The sequence below is a fragment of the Photinus pyralis genome, unplaced genomic scaffold (genome assembly GCF_008802855.1).
Source record: "Photinus pyralis isolate 1611_PpyrPB1 unplaced genomic scaffold, Ppyr1.3 Ppyr1.4_LG3b, whole genome shotgun sequence".
Taxonomy (NCBI): Eukaryota; Metazoa; Arthropoda; class Insecta; order Coleoptera; family Lampyridae; genus Photinus; species Photinus pyralis.
Genome location: NW_022170510.1, coordinates 27,234,090 through 27,248,566, shown reverse-complemented (window position 1 = coordinate 27,248,566; position 14,477 = coordinate 27,234,090). Strand labels below are relative to the sequence as shown.

The window sequence follows — 14,477 nt, the reverse complement described above, 5'->3', positions numbered from 1 at the left end:
TGTGTCTTCAAAATGGATCTTATTGTTGATATTGAATTCTTGATAAATGCAATTCAAGAATGACCTGGTTTCTGGCATATCAAAAATTATGATTATACAAAATTAATTCTTCCTTTGAGTCACATGAATCCATTTTTGATGAATGAATGAGCCATTAATATAGTTTACCGCTACGTGTGTGTGATTTTTTATAGTGGAAGTAGTGTTTTGTTAAATACTGGAATCAACAAAAGAAAGTGGCTGGTTTCCGACGGTCGAAAAGCGTGTACGTTTCTTTACGCAATTTTTATTCATCAAGTGAATATTGTTTGTCATCAAGTATTGTGAAAGTGAAGTTTAGAACCTGTCAGAGTTTGTATGCACCTTGTAATCGCTAATCTTTGTACGACCAGATTAGTAAGATTATTAAAGAGAAAAATCTGTGAGTAATTTAAGATTATCGCCGCCTGAGTGTGGGGCAATACGTCCAAACCAGCTTTGTAAGCGTTTAGTTCTTTCAGGAATTTTGTTTTAATTTTTCATTTCACTGTTTTGGAATAAATTTTTGCCATTGTCAATCAATGAATTTTGTGTTTATTCAAATCCTTTGTGTGGTCAGGATAGTATTTTCAAGTCAGATCTTCCTTCTCGTGTTCAAGGATTGTGTTAGGTGTTTATAGTTTATAGCAGTTGCCGGAAGCTTACGAGGAGAGAAAATAAAAATGTTTCTTTTTTTATTGGCTTGATCTAGCTGGGGTTTTGTGAGCGGTGTAGTAGATCGCATTCCATATTTAAAATGAATATAAAGTTACCAACAAGCAACTAATATTTTTAAATAACTAAAACAAGTAATTTTTAATTAAAACAGTAATTGTACAAATTATTTGTTCTTATACATTCAGGAGCTGTATAGTACTTCAAACTAATAACTGAATTACTAGCGATACATCGCATTAAAGGAAATTCGTTTCTTTAATGGCGATCGATTTCGGCTTGTAAGCCCGTAATCCAGACATCCAAGAGATAATGATCATATATTATACTTTTAGAAAAAAACAGTTGTATAAAAAATGCTTTATTAAGGATTCTGTTTATTTTCATTATCACAATACTTACCATACTAAATTTATTTATTAAAAGTTATTTCTTTGGTTTGGGGTCATGAATATGTTTTTGTGACATAGTACTATTTGGTGGTGTTTCTTCAATAGTATCAAAAAATTCGTCCTGACTGGTTGTCCCATTAGACGAACCAGCAGAACTGGATACTGACAACTCAGGTTTTACTTCAATTTTGTTTTGTAGAGTCACAGGTAATGGCAGATTTATAACTCGTAGAGACGGTGTTGATGATGGTGCATCCGTTCCATCTTCAGGTAAGCTACCGACGTCAACTTCAGACACAGAAGGGTCCGCCTCTGCTTCATCGTGACTTTCTCCATCAGTGGAGGTTGTAGGAGAATTATCTGAACTTAAAGTTCTGTCGCTCGAGGTATCCTCCTCATAATCGTCTTCTTCGATAAATGAAGGATGCACACCTATGAATTTAAGATAGTGTTTGTCACTTAACAGTTTAAGGAGACAAACCTAAGCCGTCTCCTTGGCAATAGAAGTGAGGTTCGTCATGCACCTCGATTCCATCAGTTACTTCTCCTCCTAACAAATTTAATAGCCAATTAGGAAAGGGTTCAACATATAGTTCAGGTATAACTGAAATGAGCAATGAATTGTGTGAGAATAAATTTCTGTTTAACATGTGACAGAGATTTGAATATTTTCTTATAAAAGTAGAAGTGGGCTTGTAAAATCGTTGATCATCCTACTTACTTGGGTCCATTTCCCCATTATCATATACACGATCAACTTCAACAAAAATAATTTCAGGACGGGGTTGATCAACACTTTGATCTCCGTCAGCGGCAACATCATAATCTTCCAGTAAGTCTTCCTGCGAATTAGGATCAAACAATGCTTCTCTACTAAAATGTTGTACCTCAAAATCAATTTGATCTTCTACTTGATCTGGATCTGCAACTGCTGCATCTTCTTCCATTTGGTTTCTGTTTTCAATATCATCATTTCTTTCGTTATCCTGTAACACTAAATTGTCGTTCTGCTAAACAATTATCAAATGTTCTACCCAACGAAAAACAAAAACATTTATATCCTTATCAGATAAAACCAATAGTGATGCTCACCTGCATTTTCGTTATCATTTTCATTACGCTCTTCATTTTCTGCAGCGTTTGGATAATTGTTTCCTTCCAGATCCCTGTTGTTATTAGCTAAATCTCCATTTTCAACCTCTTCAAAAACATCGTACGCTTCTTCGTGATCTTGTTCTCGTGGTTCAATATTCAGAGGACAACCAACATTCACTTCATCAACGGGATCGCGTTCTTGTACATGTTTCTTTCGTACTTGTTTAGGTGACATTTTACCATCAATTTTACTCAAAATCTTGGTGCTCTCCTTTGACACCGTGGTTTGAAAATCATCCTCTTCCCGGTCATCAGATAACTTACCAGTTGCCTGATGATCATGAAGGATATCAAACGCACCTTCTAAACATGAATGCGCGGAGGATGTGAGATTAAAAGATGATACCCCATAGCCAGAATCGCACATGTAATTATTCGACTCTGAACTCACACTTGGATTTTCCTCAGCGCCATTACCCACAACCGCAGTCTCAATATGATCTGTTTCTAAATTCTCAATTATATCATAAATTAATTCTTGGGCGTTAGTAGAAGGATCAAATGTTAGCTGTTCAATTTTTTGCGACCCGGCATCGGCTCCCCAATCTGACTCTGGATCCGATACAGATGCGTGCCATTCATAATGATCTTGGTTTGAATCGAAATCATCACTTAAGGTATTTGAAGACGTACTAGTGCCATTTTCCATCTCAGGTTCGTGTATTACACAAATTTGTAATTGATCACAGATTAAACATTCTTCTAATTTAAAGCCCTCTTCGGTAAGTATTGAACTGAAAGAGTGAGTTGTCAAATTTTTATATAGTTATGTGTACACACAAATTTTGATATATGGAGTGACAAGACATAGTGACTCAAATGTCATATCTGAAATTTGCCAAAGTGCATTTGATAATTTATTGAATATAAGACACAGGCTGGCACCAGCTGAGCTATAACAGTGGCAAGCAGTCTATTTCACGCTTTCAAAATTCAAATCGTACTGAACAGTTACAGCCTCTTTGCAATGGAACCAACTAAACTGCAAGAAACTTTTTTTATAATATCTAAATATGTTCTGCTGTATATCTAGTAATCTGAAACACAACCACGAGTCTGTTTTGAGGAAAAACATATGCTTATCAATCATGAAATTACTTTCTTCTTAGTACATACAAAAGTTTCTCCTACTACTAGNATTCGTTTCTTTAATGGCGATCGATTTCGGCTTGTAAGCCCGTAATCCAGACATCCAAGAGATAATGATCATATATTATACTTTTAGAAAAAAACAGTTGTATAAAAAATGCTTTATTAAGGATTCTGTTTATTTTCATTATCACAATACTTACCATACTAAATTTATTTATTAAAAGTTATTTCTTTGGTTTGGGGTCATGAATATGTTTTTGTGACATAGTACTATTTGGTGGTGTTTCTTCAATAGTATCAAAAAATTCGTCCTGACTGGTTGTCCCATTAGACGAACCAGCAGAACTGGATACTGACAACTCAGGTTTTACTTCAATTTTGTTTTGTAGAGTCACAGGTAATGGCAGATTTATAACTCGTAGAGACGGTGTTGATGATGGTGCATCCGTTCCATCTTCAGGTAAGCTACCGACGTCAACTTCAGACACAGAAGGGTCCGCCTCTGCTTCATCGTGACTTTCTCCATCAGTGGAGGTTGTAGGAGAATTATCTGAACTTAAAGTTCTGTCGCTCGAGGTATCCTCCTCATAATCGTCTTCTTCGATAAATGAAGGATGCACACCTATGAATTTAAGATAGTGTTTGTCACTTAACAGTTTAAGGAGACAAACCTAAGCCGTCTCCTTGGCAATAGAAGTGAGGTTCGTCATGCACCTCGATTCCATCAGTTACTTCTCCTCCTAACAAATTTAATAGCCAATTAGGAAAGGGTTCAACATATAGTTCAGGTATAACTGAAATGAGCAATGAATTGTGTGAGAATAAATTTCTGTTTAACATGTGACAGAGATTTGAATATTTTCTTATAAAAGTAGAAGTGGGCTTGTAAAATCGTTGATCATCCTACTTACTTGGGTCCATTTCCCCATTATCATATACACGATCAACTTCAACAAAAATAATTTCAGGACGGGGTTGATCAACACTTTGATCTCCGTCAGCGGCAACATCATAATCTTCCAGTAAGTCTTCCTGCGAATTAGGATCAAACAATGCTTCTCTACTAAAATGTTGTACCTCAAAATCAATTTGATCTTCTACTTGTTGATCTGGATCTGCAACTGCTGCATCTTCTTCCATTTGGTTTCTGTTTTCAATATCATCATTTCTTTCGTTATCCTGTAACACTAAATTGTCGTTCTGCTAAACAATTATCAAATGTTCTACCCAACGAAAAACAAAAACATTTATATCCTTATCAGATAAAACCAATAGTGATGCTCACCTGCATTTTCGTTATCATTTTCATTACGCTCTTCATTTTCTGCAGCGTTTGGATAATTGTTTCCTTCCAGATCCCTGTTGTTATTAGCTAAATCTCCATTTTCAACCTCTTCAAAAACATCGTACGCTTCTTCGTGATCTTGTTCTCGTGGTTCAATATTCAGAGGACAACCAACATTCACTTCATCAACGGGATCGCGTTCTTGTACATGTTTCTTTCGTACTTGTTTAGGTGACATTTTACCATCAATTTTACTCAAAATCTTGGTGCTCTCCTTTGACACCGTGGTTTGAAAATCATCCTCTTCCCGGTCATCAGATAACTTACCAGTTGCCTGATGATCATGAAGGATATCAAACGCACCTTCTAAACATGAATGCGCGGAGGATGTGAGATTAAAAGATGATACCCCATAGCCAGAATCGCACATGTAATTATTCGACTCTGAACTCACACTTGGATTTTCCTCAGCGCCATTACCCACAACCGCAGTCTCAATATGATCTGTTTCTAAATTCTCAATTATATCATAAATTAATTCTTGGGCGTTAGTAGAAGGATCAAATGTTAGCTGTTCAATTTTTTGCGACCCGGCATCGGCTCCCCAATCTGACTCTGGATCCGATACAGATGCGTGCCATTCATAATGATCTTGGTTTGAATCGAAATCATCACTTAAGGTATTTGAAGACGTACTAGTGCCATTTTCCATCTCAGGTTCGTGTATTACACAAATTTGTAATTGATCACAGATTAAACATTCTTCTAATTTAAAGCCCTCTTCGGTAAGTATTGAACTGAAAGAGTGAGTTGTCAAATTTTTATATAGTTATGTGTACACACAAATTTTGATATATGGAGTGACAAGACATAGTGACTCAAATGTCATATCTGAAATTTGCCAAAGTGCATTTGATAATTTATTGAATATAAGACACAGGCTGGCACCAGCTGAGCTATAACAGTGGCAAGCAGTCTATTTCACGCTTTCAAAATTCAAATCGTACTGAACAGTTACAGCCTCTTTGCAATGGAACCAACTAAACTGCAAGAAACTTTTTTTATAATATCTAAATATGTTCTGCTGTATATCTAGTAATCTGAAACACAACCACGAGTCTGTTTTGAGGAAAAACATATGCTTATCAATCATGAAATTACTTTCTTCTTAGTACATACAAAAGTTTCTCCTACTACTAGGTAGAACATTCTGCAACACAACTACTAAATAGCTACTTAGAATACCTACAAAAGTGATTTCATCAAGGAAACACAGATTTAGTTTTGTTACAAACAACATTTAGCACTCACCAAGCTTCTGGTATTGACGTGAAGTGCGTATATAGATTATAAATTAATTCAACGACGGGAATTTCATTTCTATTATGATCTTCATTATAAAATCGCCCACCTCGTCGACTCGCTAAACCTATTTTATACTTTAATTCATCACTAATCTTTTCCTTGGCCGTTCTTTCATCAATATGAAATGGGTACTCAATAAGTTCAATCAACCTATAGTAGCTATCTTCGTCATATTCTATTGATATATTACTTGTATAACTATGATATGTACAAATTCCAAAAGATGATGTACTATTCATTACACAGTCTTCTTCATTTTCATTCTTTATAAATATTGCCATTTGGCTACAACACCCCAAATGGTCAGTGCCTGCAGGTCCTTCTCCTATTCCTTTAAATGAAACCGAATAATTTGGAAAACGTGTGACAATATTGTTACCCCTAAAAATTGAACAAATAGAAAAAATTACATGAGCAGACAATTTGCACCTACCACATTTCAAATTGCTCTCTCGTCCATTCAAATTTGTGGTCCCAATGACGCATTCCTTTGAAGTTAGGGAAGAGGACATTAAAATCGGCATTGGGTGTTGTAAATACTGCTAATTTTGGTTTGATAAAACCAAACACGTTGTATGGCAATGCTTCTAATGTGTCAGGGTATAGATGTTCAATTCTGTAAATGTGTAACAATATATCAAACACAATATGCTTAATAATGAATATATGCAAATATTTCATCAATTTCGATATGAGGTCTCTTTTATGTACAGTTTGTATTATACATACATATATATATACCTACCTAAGATTAGGCATTATGTATACCTACTATTACAGAATCCGACGGTGTAATTTTTATTTCCAAGTTTATGTGAAGTCTGGTGTAAACATTATTATAGCGTGAATTTGTTTTCAAGAATTCCATGATAATTGCTCAATCCTTGACTGCACATTGTACCGAGTGTCCCATTTTCAACACTTTTATGGGGCATCTCCGTTGTATCAAAAAAGGTAATATATAGGCGTCATGTGCGCTTTTTGGTTCAAACTTGGAAATATTCCCTCAAATGATCTCTACAAAGACTCCTACTTAATGCGTATGAGAGAAGCTGCCCCACAAATTCTAAAGTCTTAATGAGGAACGTTCCCTGGTGTAATCAGGGACTAGAAAAATATTGGGCGAAAGTCAGAAGGATATTCAACACAGCCAAACGACAGAAGAGCGAAGAAACAGGGGAAGAGTATAAAAGTGCCCTAGTTAGGTACAATTCCGCGACAAGATGTGCCAAATGAAGGACTTGGCGCAAATTCTGTGAAGGAATCGATTAAATACCAACAGTATCTCGTCTAAAAAGAAGTCCTACAAAAAGACCACTACAATATGGCATTTGAAATCTTAACAAATCCGATGGGAAATACACAATGGGCGCCAGGGAAACATTAGAGCTCCTCATGAGCATTCACTTTCTAGACTTCCCTTCAATAGACAGAGGCAGAAGACCAGGTAAGGCCTCACTCCAGAGTTAAAAGCGACGCCTCAAAAATCTTCACAGAGGGGAGGGTAGAATGGGCTCTAATGGCATGTGGTTGATGACCTAGTAACTAATGTGACTATGTGCAAGGGTATGCAGACGACCAGTCCATAGTAAGATCTGGTAAACACGATACAGTAGTATCTGAGCAATTGCAAAGGGCTTTGAACATCACGCAGTGGTAGTGTACAGATAACAGCCTAAGCAAGGCCCCCATTATGGGAGGGCACCACCATTGTTCTTAGTAAAGGGGTCAAATATTTGGGAGTGAACTTTGACCAGAGCATGGAACTCCCATATGGACAAGCAGATAAAAAAGGAGACCCTGGGATCCCAAGCCTGTCGAAAGCTATCGGCCAGAAATTGGGGCTTAACGCTAAATTGACCAAATGGTCCTACGAAATATCATCAGACCTATGGCCACATAAATGCCACAGTCTTATGGTGGCCAAACTTTGAACAAACTAGTCAGGGAGTGCATTGGCAACTGGCAATCACAATTACACTATGGTGGGTGCCTGGGCATTTGGACATTGCAGGCAACATGTTGGAAATACCTAGTACAAAAACGCATCATCAAAATTATTCATAAAAAAGGCCGCCAGGCACGACTCGGACGAACTATACAGAAATTCAGAGATGCTATACCTCGTGCTATACTAATGTCTAATTTATGTAAAGATATTGCTCGAAGTAAGTACCTATATAAAAAAATGTCGAAAAAAATGAGACAAAAGTTGTAGAGAATTTTTTTCCCTATAATTTTTATAATAAATGCAAATGGCATTAAAACCATAGGAAACGGGATATTTCAAAAAACCGATTTTTGGAACCTTTGACCTCGAGTTTGACCTTCAATATCTGAAGACGTGGACACAAGATTTTATGAGACTTTTGAGACAACTTTCAAAATGGCAAAACAAGGGTTCGTACTAGTTTAGAGCTTATTATCTCTCATTCCAAGGTAAAACACTAATATGACTGGACTACTATGTGAATTCAATTTGGCTCAATCTGTAAAACTATGCATTACTTACATATAAAATCGATCATCATTTTCTGATCTCAAATTATCACACTACACCCTTTTAAAAAAAATTGAATTTGGCTTTATAGACACTGTCCAATATAAGGATGGGATTCTTCGAAAACACAGACGATACGGCGATGATGATATTAGAGAAAACATGTGCAATTAAAGAGTTATTGTCATGCTTCAGCGAAAACCAGAAAATTACAATTATTTTCAAAGATAAGTATGCCCGAGGAATGCCAGAAATACCAAGTATTTGGTGATGAAAGTACCTATTGACCACAATTCACAAATGGATCAAAACAGTCTAGATATGTACTTACTACAGATACTTACATTTCAATACCAATCACTGCATCAACATCAGTTAATCTTGGGTCTGGGTCACTGATGCTACCTTGCAATATATGTACATTAAGTGGCTCAGTTCTTTTACAAATATAATCAGTCGTTACAGGTCGCACTCTAAACAAATTGTCTCTTAGTAGATATTCATCAACATCAACAGCCAGAATATCATTTATTCTAAAAAGTCGATTTATAAATTGAAATAATTTTAATTCCGCACATCCGAAATCTACAATTTTTCTTATATCTTCTATCCACTTGTTGTTTAATAGAATAAGTTGTATTTCCCCATATCTTTGTTTATAAACGGGAGGATCAAAAACAAGGTTCTCCTCAATATCTCGGGTCTCGAATCCTGGGCCCTCGGTAGTGGACACATCTATGGGCATTTTTCTAAGAAATTTTATATAATGCCTCGTGAAAACATATAAGTAATGGAAAACTATTATCATTGTTATTAAATAAACTAACAAAATTAATACATTTTAATCTAACCACAAAACCCATTTAAAAATTTCTCTTGGTTTTATGCTGATACAACGTTGCCGTGTGTCTAATCGTTATACAGGTTGCGTTCAACCATAAAACTATCAATTGTTAACAAGAGTGAGAGAGAAATAGAGACTATCATATTGGACCGATTTGCTAGCGATTTGAGATAAAGGTATTGAAATACGATTCACATTATGTAAATGGTACATACTATCATTGTAATAATACATATACAATGATACTATACTAACATGTAACCATATTACGTACCTCTATGCATAGTTCAGTTACAAATTTACGCTCTAAATGTATGATCTTTGTCTAATGTTAGCCGTTGTCAGCAAAGTAAAAAGCGAGATATGAGCCAAAAGAGTCTGAATGTTATAGGCAGTTCCAAAAAATAAGTTTCAACTTTCAAAACTACCTACGAAACGTTGTGCTTGTGTTCAGTATTTACTCTAATAAACGACGAAGTATAAGCATCTCTGGGTAGTAGCAAGCACTTAAAGACTTAAACAACTTTGCAAGAAAAAGTATGAAATATTCCTGTGAAAGGTGATTGCTTTAGCTAGACAATAACGCCGGGGTTTATTAAAATGTTTTAATAGTATATTGAAAGACAAGTGTTACAATGCGACCTATTGTAATACGACTATCTTGTGGCACGAGTGGCGACGCGAAGTGTAGCCACGAGTGTCCGCAAGATAGGAGTATTACAATAAAGCATTGTAACACGCGTTTTTCATACTATTTTTTCTATTTCGGTGCTTTAATTTAATTAAAAAAATCATTATCAGAAACTATAGGGAACATTAGAACTAACATGTTTTATGTTGGGAACACTTTTTATGCCGTTAAGTTTTAGGTTGGCAGCGTAGTAAGACTGACATTTTGAAGTTCAAACATGGAAGTACCCAACGAAGTACCTACTTGTACTAACTAGTAACTGCAAACTTAAGAGATGAGTTACCAAAAAAAACGACTATAATCACTGTCTTTGTACAACTGTTTTCGGCGGAAAACAGTTGTACAAAATCATCATTGTGACACCGAAATAGAAAAAATAATTTTTTTTAAGGGTAGGTAACGTCGAGCTCTGTTAGGGTGTCATATTTTGGAAAAGAAAAAAGGAAATAAATTTTCCTGGCGTTATTGCCTACATATTAAGTTTACGAACTTATCTCAATTTTGGAAATTGTTCCAACTTCATTTATACATAAGTTATCTTAGAAAAACAACTTAAAAGTTTTCCTCAAAAGCGCGAAAAGATAGCTTCCGCCGCGCCGCTTGGTTTATACAGATAGAAAATGTGCATTATAATTGGACTGAGTTTATGTTTCTACCATCGATATTATAAAAAACCAAATTTGGCGATTGACAATAGGCAACTTTACATACTCCGTTCTGTATGTACTGTCCAGCCAGTACCTGTAGCATTGAATTTATTATAAATTCAATGCCTGTAGTACCAAAGACTATCCTGGAGAAGGATAGGATAATTTAAATACAAGTAAAAGTACTTGCACTATTATGTTCTTCTTCAGCTATAAATATTGATTAACCTAACATTTGAGCAAAAATATCCTTGGATTTGACAATCCAAATACGTTTGGATAACAGAAAAAAGCGCCATTTGTTACTTATTTGCTCGACTCGGTTAATTGAATGCGGCCAATTTAAATATGGCAACAGCGTAATCAGTTCAAAAGTAAGGTTAGTAGAGGTTATGAAAATGTGTTTTCATTAAACAATTTTAATAATAAATTAGTAAATCCCTTTAGAAATGGAAGAGCAAGAAACAAATTCACCCATAGTTTTAACAACAGATGAAATAAACTGCTTAGAATTGCAAAACAAACGATTAGTAACAGACTATAAAGCACAAATGTTGGAGGTTAACGCACGTAAATATTGGGATTTGTTTTATAAACGCAATGAAACACGTTTTTTTAAGGACCGACACTGGACCACACGAGAGTTTACCGATCTCCTAAATCTTGATTGTAATTTAAACTCTCGGCGAAAAGTGGTTCTAGAAATCGGCTGTGGTGTGGGAAATTTCATTTTTCCTTTACTAGAAGAGAAGATTAATTTGTTTTTATTTGCGTGCGATTTTTCTCCTAGAGCAATAGAGTTTGTTAAGTCTAATCCATTGTATAATGAAGACAATGTCAGAGCGTTTGTGGCTGATGTTACCACAGATGACATCTTTACAACTCTCGAACAATCCACTGTAGATATAGTGACATTAGTATTTGTGCTCTCTGCCATTCACCCTGAGAAATTTTTAAAAGTGTTACAAAATATTTTTTTGCTACTAAAGCCTGGGGGTATAATTCTGTTTCGTGACTATGGTTTATATGATATGGCCCAGTTACGGTTTAAAGCAGGGAACAAAATAAGTGAAAACTTTTACATGCGGCAGGATGGGACCAGGTGGGTATGAAAATTACAAATTAATTTTCTTAGTTTTTTTTGATTTTTTCAGGAGTTACTACTTCTCTTTAGAGTTTACAAGTGAATTACTTTCAAAGGCAGGATTTGAAGTAGTCAATATTTCCTATATTCACCGCCGAACTATAAACAAGAAGGACAACATTGATGTTCCCAGAATATTTCTCCAAGCAAAGTTCAAAAAACCTTAGAATTTCTAATTTATTAATTTAGTTTATGATTTTCTGCCTGGTTATTTATAATCCTGTTAAAATAAGGACTGAGATATCTCACCTGTATATGTATTGCCATAGGTATAAGAGCTGTCAAATTGATTATTGTAGTTTTGATTTTGTGCTGTGATTGAGCACTGTTTAAATTTTAGTGTGTATAACAAAAGGATGTTGTGATTTAATTGGTTAACAAATTTGTAGGATGTGTTGAATGGTAAGTGCTCGTTATATTATTCTGTATTTGTGAAATGCAAATGCATCAACATTTATTGGAAGGAGTTATAGTTACAGGCTGGACTGACGCATATGATGACTTTGTTTAATGTAATCAATAAAAGATTACGCAATTATTGGATTCAAATCTGTTACATGCAATTACAGAGGTTTCGTGAAAGTTGTCTATATACACTTGATTGTACCTAATAAATATAAGTAAATAAAACAAGTGAAAAGTTATATAGGTGCGCAACTAATTTTTATATCCTACACCTACTGTTTTACTTATTTATAAATTTTATGGTTGTATTGTAAAAATTACCACAATTGTGTGTAATCTTTGAATATATTCAAAGGTGTAATCGAGTAATTTGTTATTCAATAGTGTAATTTGTAATAGATACATATTGCATGGAATAGAATTTTACAATACTACCGCTCACAAGTGTTACATACCACAAATTTAATGATACCACTTAGTACGAATATGTCATTTTTTGATGCATACAATTTATTGGGCATTTCAATATTGCAATGGTTAGACCACCAACAATACAACATTTTATTGTACTGTAACCATGGTTACTGTAACCAAAGAATACATTATAGTTACTCTTATCTTAATAGATTGTCCTGTATAGTAATCTATATCTTAAGCTGATTTTATAGTTCCGTACCGGCAACACCGTACCGTAACGTTTGGAATTAAACCCTACTTGTTGGGCGTGAACATTTATAATTCGCGTTAACGTTGCGTTAGAACGGTTACGGTACGTAGGAAATGCCCAAATCTTATGAATGAAGGTACCATTCACATGCGGATATGTACGGCGGATCTGTACGGCGGACATGTACGCGGGACAGATCCGTATCAATTCGTATGTGTGTATCCGCGTGTTCGGCGTACATATCTTGCTCGCCATCCGTCGATCAGAACGACGAGCACGGACAGCGAGCCGGACAAATACGCACGTGTGTAGTCGTTTCACGGATTTGTTTGCCGGACATAGAATCATCAAAATACGAAATTCTTGAAAATATGTTAGGAAATTTGAGAAATCAAAATGGAAATGCGACTCCACCTACTCCAATTAAACAGTCATTTAACAAAATATTTTGTTTAAATTACTTTGAATATAATGTAGGCGCAAATTGTGCTAAAGATTTGAATGATCTTTTGGGTAATTTTACAAGCAAAATTGCGGAACAACACCGAACTGTTGGTGAAACTGTTAGGCAAATACAATCCGATCAGTTACCTTTTGGGGATATCTTAAAAGTAAAATTAGGAGACTATGGTGGTATTAACATTCCAGAAGAAAATGCGCATTTTTGGGGAACAATTTAAATACTGGTAAAGATTGTAGTGCCTTACTCCACCAACCAAGCACACCTAACTACCAATCAAATTATTTTATGCCATTTCCCAGCATATTCTGCCAAGACTGGTGGCTTATTTGAAAGTTTCAGCATTGAATAAGCACCTGTATTCGATGGTTTCAGGTATAATTTTCCCGAGAAGCTGAGGGGAGATTGCACAACTGAATTTTAGGTCTTCAAAATTCCTTCAAGTTGCTAAGTACTGTAGCGTGGCAATTAATCGCTCTCTACTGGTAACTGCCTCATATGGGTAGGTATCATTCCTCTCAATAACTGGGCGAACATATTTTAATAAAGTTTCAAATCTCTCATTGTCCATGCGCAAAAAAATGTGCAAATCATGAGGCGTTTCCAAATCTTTAAGTAAAGTCATATGAGAGACCATAGTCTCTTTTTTTCGTATCTTTAAATAAAACATCCTCCTCCAATTATTGTCAGTTTCTCCTTATGATCCATACCAATTACCACAGCACTCAAAAGAACACAACCCAGAGCTAGTACTACACAACTGAAATAGCGACAGAACGCCGCCTGCTTGTCTATTGAGATTTGTCCGTGATCTGTGTACAGTCATATCCGCCTGTGTGTAGCTCAACACGGATCTGCCGGCCGTACAGATCCGCCGTACATATCCGCATGTGAATGGGGCCCTTTACTCTTACTGACAGATGACATACAATGACAGAATTCGCTACGCGCTAATGCGCAAGCTCATCACTTGCCACTACGGAACTATAAATCGTATTATTTTCGTTAACGTAAGATTTGACGGCTCCGTTCTTACGTTTTTACGGCTACGGAACTATAAATCCGGCTAACTAACGTATTCTGCCTTTTAACATTCGAGCGTTTCATATAAAACCATTGAATTTATAACTATCAAAT

General features: G+C 35.6%; 2 protein-coding genes across 6 annotated transcripts; one reads left to right on the top strand and one right to left on the bottom strand.

Annotated features, from left to right (window-relative positions):
* Positions 1 to 1,038: 1,038 nt before the first annotated feature.
* LOC116166461 lies at positions 1,039 to 9,380 on the bottom strand. Its single transcript, XM_031481411.1, has 11 exons — positions 8,827 to 9,380; positions 6,416 to 6,598; positions 5,929 to 6,363; positions 4,618 to 5,414; positions 4,244 to 4,519; positions 4,004 to 4,126; positions 3,559 to 3,954; positions 2,178 to 2,996; positions 1,807 to 2,079; positions 1,567 to 1,689; positions 1,039 to 1,517 (listed from the first exon to the last, which is right to left on the bottom strand). Exons 1-11 carry the CDS (start codon positions 9,225 to 9,227, stop codon positions 1,120 to 1,122), a joined length of 4,224 nt encoding a protein of 1,407 aa, XP_031337271.1. The 5' UTR covers positions 9,228 to 9,380; the 3' UTR covers positions 1,039 to 1,119.
* Positions 9,381 to 11,014: 1,634 nt separating this feature from the next.
* Positions 11,015 to 12,452, top strand: LOC116167413 (tRNA N(3)-methylcytidine methyltransferase METTL6). 5 transcript variants are annotated; one of them, XM_031482773.1, is made up of 4 exons: positions 11,015 to 11,043; positions 11,112 to 11,224; positions 11,285 to 11,766; positions 11,819 to 12,452. In XM_031482773.1, exons 2-4 carry the CDS (start codon positions 11,114 to 11,116, stop codon positions 11,973 to 11,975), a joined length of 750 nt encoding a protein of 249 aa, XP_031338633.1. In that variant the 5' UTR covers positions 11,015 to 11,043; positions 11,112 to 11,113; the 3' UTR covers positions 11,976 to 12,452. The 5 variants fall into 5 exon arrangements, with proteins under 5 accessions (XP_031338633.1, XP_031338629.1, XP_031338631.1 ...); XM_031482774.1 differs by having other exon boundaries at positions 11,040 to 11,053; XM_031482769.1 differs by having other exon boundaries at positions 11,112 to 11,766.
* Positions 12,453 to 14,477: the final 2,025 nt, after the last annotated feature.